An 18,830-nucleotide genomic window follows, 5' to 3' on the forward strand; every position below is an offset into this window, starting at 1 on the left:
CCGACGTTTCAGAGGTCCTTGCTGCCTCCATCTTTACGCCGCGCGCGGCAGCAAGAACCTGTGAAACGTCGATAACTTATATCAACTTACACGGCGCAACAACCCAGAAGACAGCCATCTTCATAACAAGATAATCTGTAGTCTACTGTCCCCAAGTAGCATTAGCGTGATCAAACCAAGGAGAATGAAGTGGGACACGTAGCACGCACGGAAAAAATAACATTTCAAAATAAATTTTATTTGCAAAATGTGCTTGCAAAAGTACCTAGGGACAGCTACGTATAGATTAGAGAACATTAAAATGAATCTTACGTAAACAATTTATGAGATTTAGGATTGAATTAAACTGGCAGGGACGACTGAGAACAGACAGCCGAAATATTATTAATTTACAAGAATAGCAATGACAGCTCTTATAATATTTAAATAATATTAATCTAACCTATATTGTTTACCCAATGTAAAACTTTTAATAGCTTGTACAAAGGAATAACCCTGCGGATGACGGAATTTAGCCGATACATGTCGGATAATTTTACTTTGTAAAACATTTTATTAGATGACAATTTAAATTAGGTGTAAGTGTAAAGTTTTAAATTCTTCGAATAACTATTCATTAAATTTTGTTAGTGTCGCTCCACCTTAATCGATAACGGTTTATTATTCTTTTATTACGTTTGTGCTAAGTTTAATGAAAATATGTCCGTTTTCTCTTATGTTATTAGGGTGTAACACCGGCTTACACTTATAATGGTCCCGATAATGGACTTGTCATTCCTGTTAAGGGGAATAGTCTAACTGGGGTCTGTTACTTAAAAATAAATAGCATAACAATAAAACCATCGTACAGCTAAAGAACAGCGGAGAAACTTGGTGGTTCAGTTATGCGTGTTGAATCATGTGAACATTTGAGAATGAAAACATTCTTCTTTTCGTATATGTGAAAGAAAAATAATCTATTCTCCCCAAAATTGTTGTTACATCATCACGTGTATCAGTCTAAGGAAATATCCGAATGAAATGTGATAAATCGTAGCCTCTTTAAACATAGATTTTGGGTTTCCACGGTGGTTAACTATGAATTTCGATCTTCTGGATTGTGTCTTCTACATTGAAGATTAATGTGTTACGTTCCACCGAAGCACTGTCATCTTTTATCACCCTAATGAACCATGATAAGAAACTTGAACTGTAACTCTTTAAATGCTTTTGTACCATGTGGCGACAAGGTGAATGATGCTTACATCAATTAAATGCATACATTTAATAGGATCGTAAATGTCTACGGGAGAGATTTAAACGTGATATAAAACGGGTCATCGTCAAGGCTACATCATCAGTCAACGTGTGTGACCTTTAAACTTGTAGATATTTGATGTGTATAAATACTAACATCTCAATTTTCACAGATGAAGAATTTGAAACGTATCCCTGGGACAAGTTTTTCATGGCACCGATTGACGCTGGTTGCTTGGCCTTTGTAGTCCAAACCTCCGACGTGAAATTTATGGTGCAGACTTTCGCCAGGTTGGCTCACTCTCCGCGGTCCATACACAGGGCTAACAAAAAATACCTCTTCGTTCCTTCCAGAGATGTGGAAGACGCCATATTCGAGACTGGTGTGAAAAACGTTTTCTCGATGAGAGAAATAGATTTCATGCCAGATTTGGTAATAGCCAGATTTGTAGCGGAAAGAAACTTGGTGTCAGGTTACAGCAAACGGACGTTACCAGTTGCAGGTAAGTGAATTTCCATTATAACAGACACTACGATCAGAGCACTGTACTTACGGAGGACCGGCCCGTTGTATCGCATTGCATAAATTAAAGTTTATAAATCTGGTTATTACTAGTAGTCTAAAATGGGAGAAAACTTTGGCCGCTAACGAGTCCATTATCCAGCTACAGGTAACACGAGTGAAGGAAGTAGCAGTTGAGTGATAATTACAAGGGGAAATTGAAGAATTCGGAGAAAAGACTATCCCGATGCCCCTGGGTCTACCATAAATCCCACATGGACTGCCCTGAGAGCGAAGCCGGGTCTCTGCGGTTGGAGACCGGCGATCAACGGCCTGAGCTACAGCACAGTGATGTAGGTCTATATGTAATCGCGTAAGAGAAAAATATTACATTCGCTGGTAGTAAAACGGTAATTTTGCCTATCGTGGTTTCGTTTACTTTTAATTATGTTTCATTTAGCGGCGCTGTCAGTAGCTCAGACTCGTACACAGCGTCAAATGAGAGTATGATGACACAGAAATGACCAGGAAAGGACGTGTAATAGAAACGGTCGGGCCCCAGTTAAGAAAATGTCCGGGATTTTCTAGTTGAAGTTAAGAAATCTGCCAACTGGTGCGTTAATGTCCTCGGTAAAAATCTGTGTATACATGAAACTGTTACAGATTCTTCCAAAGCTGAAGGTAACTTGACATTAGAGTTGATCACTCATCGCTTTGTGGGCCAAAACCCTTCAGAGCGAGTATCCTTAGATATGTGGATGCCAACCATGGACTTTCTGTATAAAGCTAATCTGTACCCTGACAAGATCTCAAACCTCATGGGGAAGCATATCACGATGACAACAATGCACTACCCACCACTAACTGTCATTGACGAAAACGCAGACCCTCCGATTTACGACGGACTTGAGCTACGTTTCATATACGAGTGGGCGCGGGCGGTCAACTTCACCTGGAGCATCGTGTATGATGGCGGATGGTGGGGCGACGTATGGCCCAATGGTAGTGGAGACGGTCTCTGCGGACTGGTATCTTCGGACATCGCAGATGTCGGATTTTCAGCCATCTACCTTTGGGATAACGCACATCTTTTTCTTGATTTCAGGTAGCCTACTGGTTTCATACGAATGCACAATGCATGTCCATAGGCACCCATATCCACTGCGCACGAAAGGCATCTCACACATGCGTCGATCGAGATGGCTAGTGTAGCGGTAACGCTTCTGCTTACCCTGACAAGATTTTTCCGAGGTTTTGTTGACTCCCTCGTGCAAATCGCCTCGCCTCCTTCAAAATCCTGATGCACTAACCATACACATGCATGTCCCCATCTGCATTCCTTGCTACATCTCCTGTACGGCATTATTAATTAAGATCCTTCTTGTCAAGGACTCGAGCCATAACGATGGAACTTGGTACAGACTAACGTGTATTGCATCCACAGGAGCATTTATAAGTGTATCCAACGCTTCATATCTTTAAAGTCCAAATATTATTCTTATCAATTTGTTTTTCTCTATTTTTTATATTTTTATCCAAGAGTAATTTCACGTTTTCATAAATGCAAGTAGCTGGTAAACTTAGGTTTTTTTTATTTCACAGTGCTTCAGACTATCGACAAGAGACTCTTCGAACTGAACAATATGAATATTTTTCCGCATTTGTGGTTGTCTTAATTCAATAGGTACTGAGGTAAATTCATATTTGTTATCGTTTCAGGAATTACGGACGTGTTGCAACATTTTATGTACAGTAAACAGAACGTTTCGTTGACATATTGCCGTATATTTACATTCCAGTTCGATCTACTTCGGATCTTCCCTTACAGTCGTGACTCCAAGACCGAAACTGCTGCCAGGGTGGATGGTTCCAATTCACCCATTCAACCCCGACATGTGGTACGCAGTTGGAATGTCCGTCATTGGGTGCACACTAGCGCTCTATATAACATCCAAAACTTCGATGAGACTATTGGGTTAGTATTGCTGCTATTGCCTGAAGATGAAATCCACAAGTTGTACCGACGACTGAACACGTTTCATACTTCCCGTCACTTCGAAAATTCACATGCAGACACTTCGAAGTGTCTATGGTTTGCGCGTTTTTGTAAGCATGCAAGGTTCATTTTTAGAACCATTCACCCTGTTAGTTCCGCATCCAAGACCACACAGCGATTTATTTCAGAGAACAGGCATCTGTGTAGTACACTAGTAGGCTACAGATTATATCTACCATGAACTCTTTGTTGACACGAAGTCTATGGAGAAATATTCGATTTAGCTGTTTCCATGTACTCAATATTTTCAATGATCTTAGCTGCCCTTCTAAATCGGGTTAAACTTTTATATAAGAATATGGAACGTGTTCTATCTGACTGATGATTCGCAGATACCCAGTACTTTTCAAATTCACAAGCAGCACAAGTACATTTCGTAGCATTATCAGACGAACATTTCATAAAACTACAGTTTCCAATTAATCTCAACGTCCTCAGAGTATTGAAATTTAGTACCCTGACGACGAGGAGGAAGATGATTCTCGAAACGTTCGTGTTTTCTCCATTCATCCAACTGGCACGTCTGGTAGCCTGAGAATAATTCACTAACTTTTATAATTATTATAATTTTCTTGCTTTGGATCTCAACCCAACGAAACTGATAATCACAACCACATAACAATGCGGTACTTGCCTCTGATTTATGGACATGTAGAACAATACATCACTCCATCATGTTTAAGGGAGAGGAACACGAAATAACGTTGTTAACCTGTACTCCACCTGGGTGGAGTGTGCTTTCCGCACCATGGGCTTGCTGGTGCTGCAAGTACCACCGGACGAGCGGGACTTCAGCACTCCCCGGCATGTGCCAATGCGCCATCTTGTCACTTGGCTCATACTCTTCTACTTTGTGGTCACCACGGCTTATTGTGGTGGCCTTGCAACTGTCCTCACTTTGCCAAGGTAAGCCACCGGTGTATGTGCATAAAAACATTTAACATCTTCAGTGGCTACGCTATTTAAAATTAGAATTTATAACAGTATAAATATAAACAAACCTAATAACTATAAGACTGCCTACTTTGAAGTCGCGAGTTTTGACAAATCTGAATAATTTACATAAATGAGAAACAGAATTACAGAATTTATGTTTAATATCAAAATTAAGATGTTATTTGCACTGCAACATTACAGTTACAACTGATTTTGTACAGGTACGAAAAGCCGATTGAATCAGTCAGCGATTTAGCTGATCACAACTTGATCTGGGGAGGCATGGATGATGCTTTCACATTCATCATGAGAGGCTCTTCAGATCCAAAAATGCAGACTGTAGTAAGAAATTTCCGTCTTGAGAGCGAAGAATATCTTACCGCCAGGGCAAAAGTTGGAGATATGGGCTTTGTGATTGAAAGAATGCTTGGAGGTAATGTATAGTACACCTTCTGCAGTATTTCAAATTAATTCTATGGAACGGAGTCCTCAGCCGATAAAGAAATATTGTAGAAATAGAAGATTCATTACAGTATTCATAACAGCCTGTCATTCCATCATACCCTGAGTTAGCTGAAAGTAGCCACTGTAGTGTGGTAGGATGACCGCGAAGATTTGGTGAGTTCGATGGAACTGAGTACCAGGTATAAGAAGAAGTGGTGTTTAAGAAACTGGCGAAAAATTTAATTCTTATGGAATTTGGAAACTTGTAGACTGTCGGAACATGTGCGAAGAAGCGAAAAGCTATTACGCAGAAAAATGGAATATGTCAAAGTATGGATTGTGAGATTATTTTGCCAAAGCTTAAAACAAAATTGCCTTTAATTTTTACTTAGAAGCCTTGGTCATTTTAAAATGTGGTTGTCTTTCAATGGACTCTGTCAATAGCTCAGGCAACATAACATTGAAATTCCATTACAATGATGTGACATTTTGGAAGAGATAATGGCAAATTAAGTAAATGTTTCGCTTCGGTTTCTGATGTAATTTTAACTTAAACATGTACAAGAAAAGGACTCAATCGATTAAGAATATGTAGATATAATTCGTTCTTTTAGGTCACTTTTATATGCCATCCTTTGTAAATGAAGAAACGATGCAACGTCTGCGCGTGATGAAAGGGAATTTGTATTTTTCACACACTGTCTACGTACTTCGCAAAGGATCGCCCCTTGAAACGTCCATCAATAACATGATACAGTGGGTCCGAGATGCTGGATTGTTTGTGTTCTGGGAGGGTCTGACAGTGAGAAATTACATGTCTTCCCCACGCCAACATTCAGTCATCAACAGTCGTAATGAGGAGGACATGGGTCCTACAAAACTCCTTCTTCAACACGTCTCTGTAAGTATAATTAATACACTCATGATATTAAGACGACAAATAACAAGTAATCGCACGTCAGTTTATTTGTTCAAGTAATTATTCTCTTTGCGTTTATATGTTGCGGAGCATAACATAAAATCTTAACCATACACATAAATTTATGAACCCTTATAAAAATTTAAAAAGGATTTTAAAAACATGCTCATGAAAGTAGTTTATTCCCTGACATTTTAGTTTTCGGCTGACAGTTTAGGAGATAAATTTCCCAGTCGCGTCTTTCAAACTTTCGAAGCGCCCTGTGTCTAATGTTTCACATTCGTCGCGTTTCTTTCTTTCTCTTCCCTATAAGTTTTGTTGCAAGCTTCCTCAGATTTTCTTATATAAAAGTCGACTTCCCTTTGTTTTTCGAATATCTGCTAGTGATAATATTCTGATATTAATTTAAGTGTTATATTTTCTGTTATTACAGGGTGCATTCTACATGTTGGGATTTGGTCTGGCTGTAAGTCTGGTGATTCTCATTTTCGAACTTGTAAGATTCAAGTTTCGGCAAATAGTTGAAAAGTGATTAAATAAAATTAGGTACATACAACATAAGAACGTGTGAGGAATCTCGACACAATCTTGGTGGAGCTTATTTCTGATATGGTATTTCAACATGTATTATAAACACGCATATAAAAGAACAGTTTTTGTTGCTTTGCATTTGTTCAAAAGACTTCGTCAGTCTATTAAAAACAATAGAATGTCCACACAAGTCCAAGGATTTATTACATCACCTGCAAGTCGCATTGAGATACAATTTCAGCAGAGCTATTTGTTATATTTCAGTAATATAACAATTTAATTCATGTTTGGAAAAATTATTATATATTGGATATAATAATGCTACAAGACTGTCAAGTTTTTTATATAAATTCGTCGTTAGAACGTTTGTAAAATATCTGTCCGTTCTTCGGAACAAATGGTTGTGATTTGCAGAACAGAATGCCTAATTCATAATTTTAGGTTTTCATAGCGATCTGGTTTTCCTGGGGGTAAAGAAGGCCACAGCATGAATCTGACCACTCGCATCTATCCAGTACTGGGGTTCATTCTCCCATATGGCTTTATGGCGTGGCGTACAAGCTCAAAAATTTATTTACCTTCCAAGGCAGCTACCTAATACCATGTTGCACCATGTAGTCTGGTAGATATTCTTAGTGTCCTACTCCGATTTATCAACGAGGGTTCTTACCTGTTCAACTCATTTAAACTTTTCCGCAAAGGCTATGCATACAGTATGTTCCAGTCGGGTCTAATAACTACTTCCAAGCCAATACAAGACACTTAAAATATACACACCGCTCATAATCCAGACATTTATTATACGTAGTTCAACAACTGGTGCGATGAATTTTGTTTGTTATAGTACATTTTCTTAATAAAGAATAAACATTGAACAATTAATTTACCAAATATTACAAAAATAAAAACGACGGATGTGTTTGTTTTAACGAACTGTATGAATAAAACAGTCCATAGTTAAAGGTCTGGATCAGATTTAAGGATTGCCTAATGGCAGTCTTCAAGTTGCTGCTGAAGAAAGCTGAATTGTGGATGCAGTATTAAAAATTGGGGCCCACCCAGCCTCATATCCAATGAGTACCTTAGTTTCTTTGGCAGAGCGCCTGAAGCTAACAACGCACTGCTATCTAGTGCCAAAATCAAGAATGGGTGGAGCTATACCTGCCCTAGTATGTAAATCATTATTGTCATGGTGCTTAATAAGAAACAGGGAAAACCTTACCTGAAAGATGGCTGCCTTCTGGGTTACGCCGTGTAATATGGTAGAAGTTTGCCAACGTTTCAGAGGTCATCTCCCTGATGATGGCAGCAAGGACCATAGCGCTACAACCCAAGAGATACCCATCTTTGTACTCACCGCCATGAAAACCTCAAATCCTATTTCTTTACCTGCCTTAATATTCTCCTTAGCGCCCTATTCTCAAACTCCCTCAGTCTTATGTTATTTCCTTAAGGAGTAATACTCCAAAAATATTTCTTTGCCTTAACTTTCACCATAAGATGTACGTAGTCTCTTTTCTGTACTTCCATCAAATTTTTATTATTCAATGACGATAACAAAGCTCCATAAACATTAATTTATAAAATCGTGTGAATAATGTACCCAAGTTTGTATAACATTTGTTCAGTTGCATGATTTTTTGTTTTCAAAGAGAATGGCCGCTTCTTTGAATAGCCTTTTACAGCTGTTTCCAGCTACCTGTTATTTCTTGTGAACAAACGCTGTTTGAACAGAAGGACACAGCTCGCCTTTCTGTAAAGTTTTCTTGTCAAACGCTCTTCCCCCGTATTAAAAGTGAGAACGCAACTTCTCTTACAATACTATTAGAACTGGTAGGTAAGACTTACGTCTAACTTAAGCTCAAGTAAGTGCTCGTAAAAGAATGCCGCTATACAAAGTATTGAAGCAAGGCCTGCATTTTCGTAAATAATCAACAGTCTAAATCGATATATATTTAGTGACAATCTCTGATAATTAGGACTTCGAAGGAACTCTAGTCCTATAGGCCTGCGAAACCCAAGGGTCCATGTCAGTTTCAAATACACGTGCAACGTTCTATTTGTGTACTGACACTGTCAGTAGTTCAGACTAATAGCCAATATCGAATATATGTCAAATGTAAGATCACTACTGAATAGTAAATTGAAAGGAATATGAATACGATTTGTCGTGGCCTAATTTAATATGCTATCCCTGTTTTTATCTGGAGGGCTACAAGTAATTTCCAGATCTATAACTTTTATAATTTTCACGTTACGTCAAAAGCATACGCGGTCTGTCTTCATTTGATATTCAGATTGTCCTATGTTCTTCGAACAAAGAGCGGCCACTACACTCATAGTGGAGACGTTGCTTCTGTCAATCTGTACATTTCATCTCCAAACTTACGTGAAGGATTTCGATAAAATTTTGTACTGGGTTCTATATCAAAAATTAAAGGGAATATTTACTGACTAATTATAATCTCTGCTTTATATGAAGTTCAAACTAAATGTTACAAACTGCATACAGATCTATAGATCTATCATGATAATATCAGATATCTGACTCTCGATATAATGAATATTTAATAAAATGTAAGAAAATATTATTTCGACTGTTGAGTATGACATCTGTAGTGCAGACACTTTTCCATAAACAGATTTATATCTGCAAAAAATTAAAACAAGACCAGCAAGATATATAGAACAGCAAAAGAAGCATTTGGAATACCCGTGTATTCCTCTGGAATACAATTTCCCACTCATAATTTTTTGTAGCAACAGAGTACACTGGTAGGTCAAAGTCACGGACTGCCTTAATTAGCTGGTGGGCGACAAACACGGACCGCTATAGGTGTCTAAATCGTATTATATGATAATTATAGTAGTAAAATATCATAATTACTGCTATCAATAAAAAATTAAACATTGCATCACTAAACTGGCGATACTTTACAATTAATTAGGTACGCATTTAACCCACAACCTAACAAACTGATTTCAGACGACGTGACTGTTTTAACAGTGGCCGTAACACACGATCCAGTAATCAGTACAAATATGACGCAATATCAGACACAGCACTAAATAACAAACATCGAAGAATTCGCCAATAAGGCTTTCTTCTTAAGGTGTGTATGCTACATTTCAGATTCCTGTTTAAGCACTTACGACCATGCTGGCTCTCACCGTCTGCATGTACGCTGTTGCTGCCACACGCGGCCTACCGTATGATGTCACAAAAGAGCTGGCTGGAATGAGCCGGGAAATAGCATCGAGGCACTTCTCAAACTCGAAGTGTCTGGCTCTGCTAACAGATGATAACAACGATATCATGGATTATATACACCCTCAAAACATTCCAATTTTTCACGTCCATCTGCCATTCGCCGAAATGAAGGATTCCAAAGTACCATCATCAGGTCTGTACTACAAATGCTGTCGATCTTGTTGGAAACTGTGGAACTACCAACTCGATCTCCACAACCGAGTTACGAAGCTAGACGACAGATCGACTATACATTTATGACAAAACGTTTCACATCACTAAGCCTCGGCAACCTCTCACCGTGTAATCGTATCAGTGGATGGATTAACAAATAGCATGAGACCATTAAGTCTACTCTTTACACGTGCCTAAAAATTATGAATTCATAAAGAAAAGAAGTTCTCATTCGCAATGGTTCTGTGTAATTTATTCACGAAGTGGCTTACGCTGACTGTTCAATTCCGTTATGTAGCCCCAAATTTAATCGCGTGATAACAAAAGATCGCCATCTTCCCCTATCCTGAGCCAACTCAATCCAATTTGCGTACTCAAAAATATTTTTGCAAGATGCATTTAATACAAATCTACTATGTAACTTGTTTGGCGCTGGAGTTTTCTAACAATATTAGGCTAGTCTGAATGAAACATAAATAATACATAATAAATCTATGAGCATACGATTGGCTGATTGAATGAAGAGGCTAAGAGGGTAAAAATATTTTTTCGGAAGTTCAAGAAACAGGAAGATAAATAACACTCAGATGAATCTTAGGAAAACAGGTTGTGGAGATAGAATGTGGATGGAACAGGTTTTGGTATTAGCGGTGTTAAACCTACTAGGCTATTGCTATAGAATATTATTTTAGTTTGTTGTTGATTATTATAATGAAAATGATGATGACGATGATGTTGTGGAATTCTGTGGGTTCAGGTTTTAAACAATACGCCTGGGATTCAATCCTCTTGGCACCAATGGATGCTGGTTGCTTAGCTTTTATCGTTCAAACCAAGGACGTACGTTTCATGATGAAGACGATGGCCAGGTTGGCACATTCCCCACAGTCGACGTATCGGGCCAATAGGAGGTATTTGTACCTCCCCTCAAAACGGATTCCAGATGACGCCTTCGAAACCATCATAAAGGAAATGTTCGCGACAAGGGAAATGGATTTCATGCCAGACTTAGTTATAGCCAAATTAACCGAACTTAATGTAACATCAGAATCCAACTGTAGTACGCTACTGCGTGCAGGTGAGTACTAATAAAACGATTCTAGCACAAGTGTGAATGATTAACACTTGTTATTTCGTTGTTCAGAATTGGTCCGTTTCCTACGAAGAACAGCTTGGAATTATTCTACAGCTAATTTAACATCATTGGTGTCAAACAAAATGTCAGTACATGAACTCCTTACAGGTAACTTGGGCACCGTAAGGAACATGAAGTTTGAACTGATTACCCACCGCTTTAATGGTCAAAATCCATCGGAACGGATATCGTTAGATGTATGGGACCCCAAACATGGTTTCCAGCTTCGCGCTGACCTATATCCTGATAAGGTAACTAATCTCATGGGCAAAACGCTTAGCCTTACTGCTATCTTCTATCCACCACTATCCGTGGTATTCGAGGATTCGGATCCTCCCATTTACGATGGACTTGAGTTCCGTGTTATGTACTCGTGGGCCCAGCAGAATAACTTCACATGGCGGGTCGTGTATAAGCCGGACGAATGGTGGGGTGCCATTTGGGAAAATGGCAGTGGAGTCGGTCTATCTGGGCACGTGTCTATGGACAAGGCAGACGTCGGATTTGGAGCCATTTACCTTTGGGAAAACGAACATCGTTTCACGGATTACAGGTAAGAGAGTTTTTAAACATTAAAATATGCTCACTCAGGTATTCGCATTCCGGTGATAGTAATCATTTTGCAATTCCATAAAATACGGCGACACCAAACTTTATATAATCACAGTGTTGTGACTTAAGTACCACAGAATTTCTGCGAATAAATATAATTTTAATCTTATTTCTGGACAACATTGAGTTTTCAACCCTACTCCATTACACGAAACAGTAACTTCCTGCTTGGAGATATCGTTCTATAATATAGTTCTATAATTTATATAATGGAATTCATGTTATAGAATATCTAGGGCAGAATGTTGCTTTCCCATTTAGTGGGTTCATGTTCATGACTTAATTTCGTAAGTTATATCCATTACGTCTGGTGTGGAGAAAATGTCTGTTAGATTAGATGTAAACATAGTTTTGAGCTCTAAAATTGATTTCATGCTTGGTTTGTTAACAGTCCCATATAACCAGTATATCTGAGTCGACTATAAACCACAGTAATCTCAAGACGTGATTTGGAGATTGCGTAAATTACGTAAACGTAACAATATTCAATCGATTTTATAAAATAATATCAATTCATATAATTGTGTGCGTTTCAGTTCAGTTTATTTCAGAACATCTCTTACAACAGTACTGCCAAAGCCGAAACTTCTACCAGGATGGATGGTTCCAATTCACCCATTCAGTACCTACCTATGGTCTGCAGTAGGACTGTCTGTCATAACGTCGACATTGGTTCTGTACATGACTTCTCAAGCCAGCTCAAGAATATTAGGTTGGTACTTGAATTATCGTTCGGCTGGATAAAGTAAAGGATAAGTTTGTTTTCTCTTTCCTTTTTCCTAAGAAACAACAAAAAATACCCAACAGAAATACCCCCCACACAACACAGAACTGACCGGGTAAATGAATGCCTCCGCGCTTAAGGTCTCAGAAATATAAAGCGCATCGGCACATATACCGTTTAAATTCGAGCATTTGGATTCTTTATACAGGTCTAATATGAACGCCATGTTTAAATCTATGTTCAATGACTGCTGAAAAGACACGAGACGATGATTTCTTATGGAAAATAAATAGGGTAAGTCACACAAGCTAAAAAAAGTACAGATGATCTGTTAGCAAATAATATAGAATGCAGTATGTAAGGCCAATAGGCTTGAAAGTGGATGTAAATGTCCAGCAAGTGCGGTTACCAAAGCGACGAAGACAACTGACTACGGTCTTCTGGTTGTTACGTTGTGTTGGTTACGACATCTGAAATTTCATGACCAGCATCACAGTACGGCAATTAATTCTGGGGCCTTGGTCACAGATTTTTCAACAATTTCATATATTCACAGTCTTGTTGTAAATAGTCCATCGTCATGTTTTGGTCCACCATCTACGCCCCGATCTGTCAGGTGTTCTCTTCCCACTTGGCTTCCCCACTTAAGCCCTCGTCTGTGGTGACCAACAGCCCACATAAAATTCAATAAATATTTTTCTTCTATGAAAGGTTCAGCACAAGGCAAAGTTGTGATCAACAAGTACTCCACCTGGGTGGAGTGTGCTTTCCGCACCATGGGCTTGCTGGTGCTGCAAGTACCACCGGACGAGCGGGACTTCAGCACTCCCCGGCATGTGCCAATGCGCCATCTTGTCACTTGGCTCATACTCTTCTACTTTGTGGTCACCACAGGATATTCAGCTGGTCTGGCATCTGTGCTTACTCTACCCAGGTAGATGTTCTGCTAATTAAATCACTCGAGAAAACAAAAATCATACTTCTGTAGATATGGAACCAACAAGATCGAAAGTGTAATTGATAAAGCAATACTTAGGCAAGAAATACAAAGACAAAATAAATCAAAATTAGATCTTTAGAACAAGAACTCCATGCACGTACAAGAAAAACTGTTTCAATGCATCCACCGGATATTTGAGTTCACGTTCCTAAAACCAACCCAAAAATACCACTGCTTAGACGCCCACTTAATGAAGCGCTCTTAAATGGCGTAACTTCGTGACGGAGTATAGTATGACGACGATAATGACTTTAAATCATATATTCATATGATGCTGTTCTGAGTCGTTATCGGCTACACACAGCAGATGTTCATACTACAGCTCGGATAGTGTAAATGCTACCCCGGAGGGATGTGTCGTAGTCCATGCATTTGGAAGTATTTACTAATGAGAATACAAAGTTTCAGCTTCATTAAGTTATGAAACAGGAATCAATTATGTCAGTTTAAAAAATTCTCCCTTGTCTTCAGTTATAAGCAGGCCGCCTACGGATTTCAGTATAGAATAAATCTTATTGATTATTTGCCCTTAGTTTCTGCGCACACGTTGAGATCTATTCACTATTCAAAACTTCTGTGTCATTTATGGGCCAAAATTTGAGTCGTAGCGCAGGATAATGGTTAACTGTGTGTTCACTGTTACGATTTCCGGTTAATAGCAGTCCTTTTTTCAAAACTTTTTTTAAATATTCTTAATCTTCTAAGTTCCTAATATCGCCTCTATTTCAAAGCGTATTATGGGGACACTTTTGTTTTAAATAGCGTAATTCTTCTCTTTGGAGGTCTCTTATTTACAACACTATATTTAAAATGTCTTAACAATATAATCCGAAGGTTACTTGGAGTTATGAACTAACGAATGAGTGAATGGATGGATGGACGGTCGGACAGACGTATGCTTTATGTTGATTTCCTTTCAGTGACAAGACTGGGGAATAGGACAGCGGCTTTCATTTGTTAATAGTCCACATTCCTCAAGGATGTCAAATAACATCTTATTTCAGATACGAGGAACCAATTGAAACGCCAGTTGACATGGCTGATCGTAACATAAAATGGGGCGGTACAGATGTGGCGTACGTGTTCTTTCTGCAACAGTCTCTGGATCCAAAGATGAGAAAACTGGCTAATAATTTCATTGAAGGAAATGAAGAATATTTAACGAGGGAAGCAGGGACTGGAAAGATGGGTTTCGTAATTGAGAGGATGCAAAACGGTAAATGCAACAAATTACAATGGTAACTGAAGTTAAAAATAAATATCTTATAATACCCTGGTAGTTCATGTGTGACCTGATCCGATCCCATCACCATAACAACTTCCATCCCAAAGGATTTCATTGCTCAATATCAACGCAATTTTCTACAGTTTTCATTTGCATTTTAGTTCTACAGTTCAGTGCAATTCCACCATTTGCAGAATGTGTTGCAATTAACCTAATTTTTCAATACTATTACAGACAACCTGCATTTGATTACTGTATTTTCCTTTACGAAAAGGTACTTAATGTCTGTCCAACGTAACATCTGGTACAATCGAGATGCTTCAGGTTACACATCCCACTTCTGTCTGTCGCTCATTTAGGGCATAGCTATTATTCTAAAGTTATCCATAGTTTAAAGTACTTTAATTCTGCAACGTCTAAATAGTTTTGTTGTAATTCTGGTTTCGTCAAACAAAGTATGTAAACGAAGCCCCTATATACTATTGATCGTTATTCTGATATAACCTCCCTGTCTTCGGATAGCTCTTAAGTTTCTTACCTTTAATCCATTTTTTGTATAAATTTAATTTGCAAAATTCAATACAATGATTAGAGACCTCAATTAAAGTAATGTTGGCTTGGATAGAAATGTGTGCTCATTTGATATCAACTCTGCAACAAAAACCAAACGCTTAAAATTTTCTAAGCCCCAAACTAAAAATGATGTAAGCGTCCCGTTGGCGTCGTAATTCCATTCATTCGTTATTTCCTTGTATTTGTCCGTAAGAGACTTTTTTCTATCTTCCATTGAGCAAAGACTGTCTGCTTAATTCGAAGAATTTCTCAGCTCCAGCTTGAAATGTGAGATGTAACAAAAGGTATAATTACGTGAATAAATTTTCAGGTCACTTTTTCCTTCCACCCTTCATCAATGAAGACACGATGCAGAACTTGCGGGTTATGAAGGAGGACTATGTGTACGGAAACTGTGTCTTCATGCTGCGCAAAGGCTCTCCCTACATGGGCATCATCAACTCGATAGTTTATAAGGTGAGAGATACGGGACTGGTCTTATATTGGGAGGACCTCACTGTGCGAAGGTACATGTCTACAAGACGTCAGCTCTCCGTCATAAACAGCCGAAAAGAGGCGGATCCTGGCCCTACACAACTTTTGCTTCGGCATGTGACGGTCAGTACCGACAAACTTAGTCTCTAATTTGTTTTCTTGTATCAACCCGCATATTAGCATCTTTGGTTTGTCGTTTTCGTGTAAGAAAGCATTGTGGTAACAAAAAAAGGAACATACTGTCTACATTAACAGAAGTTAAGATAGTGTGATTTTAAATGTCGCCTTTTCCTGTCCAGAAAAAGAAGCGATTCTAATTGTTTGTATTCATACCCCAAAATGCAGACGATGAATTTCTCAAAAGTGCCTGTGCTCCAGTTTGTTAATTGGATACCTATTATAAAAATAGCTCACGAATCATAATTATGTCACCAAAAATAAGGCAATGTTATTTGCGTGTAGCGACTTACCCAAGGTGTGTATCAAATAAGTGGTACAAATATAAATTTACATTTCTAGTTTGATAACTAGTATTCTTCTCTGCGTTACATGGAAATATATCATGTAATCTCTTCCCAGTATTCTTTCATACTAAGTTAATTTCTCTTTGATGTACTTGCTAACACACTTTTGCTTATGTTTTACAGGGTTCATTCTATTTGCTAGGATATGGACTGGCCGCGTCTCTATTCGTCTTCATATTGGAGCTTATCAGATACAAATAGTTTATTTGAAATCTAAGTTCACAATGCAAAAGTACATTAAGAGTTGAAACAGTATCTGATAAGCTGGGCCAACCATTGCATAACTAGAAAAAGCACAACTGCCAGAATAAATAACAAGAATTATAAATCGTGAAACTACGTTATGTTTATGGCTGAACTTATTCAATAACAAAACCTGGTTCTTCAGTAATACACACTTTCTAATGCCACACCAGGAAACAACTGACGTAGCAGCCGCGGACAACCGCAGGCAGGAACATCAGTGGTTAAACGGCGATGTTCCTACAGGATGCGTGTTGAATGGCGTCCATCAAAGTTAAATCAACGACAATCTGCATCAACGCCATTAAATTCCGTCACTCTTCTTAACTTACTCCTATCAGAATACTGTTCCTTAGTCCAGCTGAAAAAATGTACGGTTATCTGCATTGTCAATTTCTTTAATAAAATATGCCTAGACTACATACCTAGAAATCATGCAGCTCAGCTCATTTTGGATGGTTTTAAATATACACGGTTTGAATGATCACGTAATGGTGCACCTAATTAAGAAACAAAGCCAGTCAGACCTTACGAAATGCAGGCTCAAACACGCTACAAAATAACACAGCCACCCATGCTTGAAGGCATGTGCATATCATTAGTTATCAATTATCATAATACTGTTAAGCCTGTGCTGTGTCAAAGTGGGTGTCCATGCTCGCTTTGAGTAAAGGCAGTTGCATTATTTGTGAACGATTCGTGTTTTAATGCCCCTCGAGACAGATATTAAATGCCAGATACATTTAGTCCCTTTTTGCTTCCCACCAAACACGATATACAAAATGCAGGGTACGAAGCAATCACAAAACCAGGGAAATTCAAAATAATATTTCTGCTTAAAAATGCGACTTTTGGCCTTACCTGAACTTTTATTGAAAGACTGTTGTATGTCCGACACGTCAGGTCGAAGTCCACGTTTTTCTCCGCATATCCTTTAAGAAAGCACTTTCAATAATTGTACAGGACTGTTCAATTATCTCGTCACGACTAATAACACCAAAAAATAACCATCAAGATAAATTACGATAGAAGATAATCACAAACGATTCACACACTACACAAATTATTTAATTACTTATTCACAACGATATCCCGAACCGATACATACAAACTTCCCTTCCCTTCGTCACGCGTCTCACTGAGCGCGCTGCACTAATGACAGTTTAGTAAATAAGCAATGCTAGTCAAAACCCACGCATTTCGCGACAGTGGCTTTAGTGAAAAATGCAGCCAGTGCAATTATTATTTCTATAAGACGGCAATATACTGTTTAGTATCTTATTTTGTAGCCCACTTGCTAGTATAGCACATAGTTTGGCAAATGAAATAATTAGACGTTTGCCTAGCCGCTTCTTATGAGCCATACATCGAAACTATTTCGTTCAGAAACAAAAGAATGATTAGCACCCGTACTTAACCTCTATTCGAGATTGGTCCGCCCGCACGGATTCGGCCATCAACCTGCCTGCACTAGCACTATTTATATTAAATAGTGGGTTAGCCTAGAACGTGGTGTGCAATAAAATTGTTTTAGCAAGTTTTTTTCTACATCTACGGCGTACACGATAGTGAATTACCTCATACTCTCATTTATAAATCATTACGATACGTATATGTGTATAGTATACGGATGTTTTAAGATTATAAGTTTGTTGGGGAACAGTTCAAAGTGCACTAAAGGACCAGTCAGACATGATAGACGCGAACTGGAATTAAACTTTTGTTATACAGCCCGAATACAAAATTCAATCAGAATAATTCACTTCACTAGTATCGGAAGTGAAACATGGTGAACACACACGAACTTCTCTGGTACTTTTTTATAACAACGATCATTTATGTCTATAAATACTGGCAGACTTTAATCAAATTTAAATAACTGGTCATTAAGTGTAAACATGCTAGTCAGTGGTCATTCTGTTTAAGACAAGATTTAATAAAACACAAAATAACTAACTCACTAATTCCACTATCCTTTTTGAAAAGTTAACAGCATAATCAACTAGTCAAAAAATGTCCCACCTTTTATGGCACCTGAAGGTTCATTGTCATGTTCATAAGAGTCTGCCAGTAGTCCTTGTCCTCAGCCAGATAAGTCCAAACACCTCCAAACCAAATTTCCCTGAAATTCAACTTACAAGCTATATGTCCAAACCATCCCATCCTCCTTGATTTCAACACCCTAATAATATTTGGTGAAGATCAAAATTATGGAGTTACTCATTATGCAATTTTCTCTAGCCACCTGTCACTTCATCCCTCTTTGATCCAA

At 38.4% G+C, this 18,830-nt stretch overlaps 1 protein-coding gene across 1 annotated transcript; it reads left to right on the top strand.

Annotated features, from left to right (window-relative positions):
* The first annotated feature begins 526 nt into the window (after positions 1 to 526).
* LOC110829131 (uncharacterized) lies at positions 527 to 16,874 on the top strand. Its single transcript, XM_087354128.1, has 14 exons — positions 527 to 1,739; positions 2,402 to 2,843; positions 3,538 to 3,713; positions 4,478 to 4,700; positions 4,952 to 5,163; positions 5,789 to 6,075; positions 6,527 to 6,559; positions 10,715 to 11,126; positions 11,292 to 11,736; positions 12,332 to 12,507; positions 13,231 to 13,453; positions 14,524 to 14,735; positions 15,628 to 15,914; positions 16,439 to 16,874. The coding sequence occupies exons 1-14, from the start codon at positions 1,376 to 1,378 to the stop codon at positions 16,514 to 16,516; spliced, it is 3,570 nt and encodes a 1,189-aa protein (XP_087210254.1). The 5' UTR covers positions 527 to 1,375; the 3' UTR covers positions 16,517 to 16,874.
* Positions 16,875 to 18,830: the final 1,956 nt, after the last annotated feature.

This window comes from Zootermopsis nevadensis, unplaced genomic scaffold (assembly GCF_977971745.1).
Source record: "Zootermopsis nevadensis isolate Lab colony 2312 unplaced genomic scaffold, Znev_1.0 Znev_ptg000022l, whole genome shotgun sequence".
NCBI classification, from domain to species: Eukaryota; Metazoa; Arthropoda; class Insecta; order Blattodea; family Termopsidae; genus Zootermopsis; species Zootermopsis nevadensis.

What these genes read in the sequence shown, in the direction of transcription:
- LOC110829131 (XM_087354128.1), top strand. Translation starts at nt 1,376, where the DNA reads ATGTGTATAAATACTAACATCTCAATTTTCACAGATGAAGAATTTGAA. An exon ending in CATCTTTTTCTTGATTTCAG is followed by an intron (nt 2,844 to 3,537) that starts GTAGCCTACTGG and finishes TTTACATTCCAG; the next exon opens with TTCGATCTACTTCGGATCTT. An exon ending in AATTGAGAGGATGCAAAACG is followed by an intron (nt 14,736 to 15,627) that starts GTAAATGCAACA and finishes ATAAATTTTCAG; the next exon opens with GTCACTTTTTCCTTCCACCC.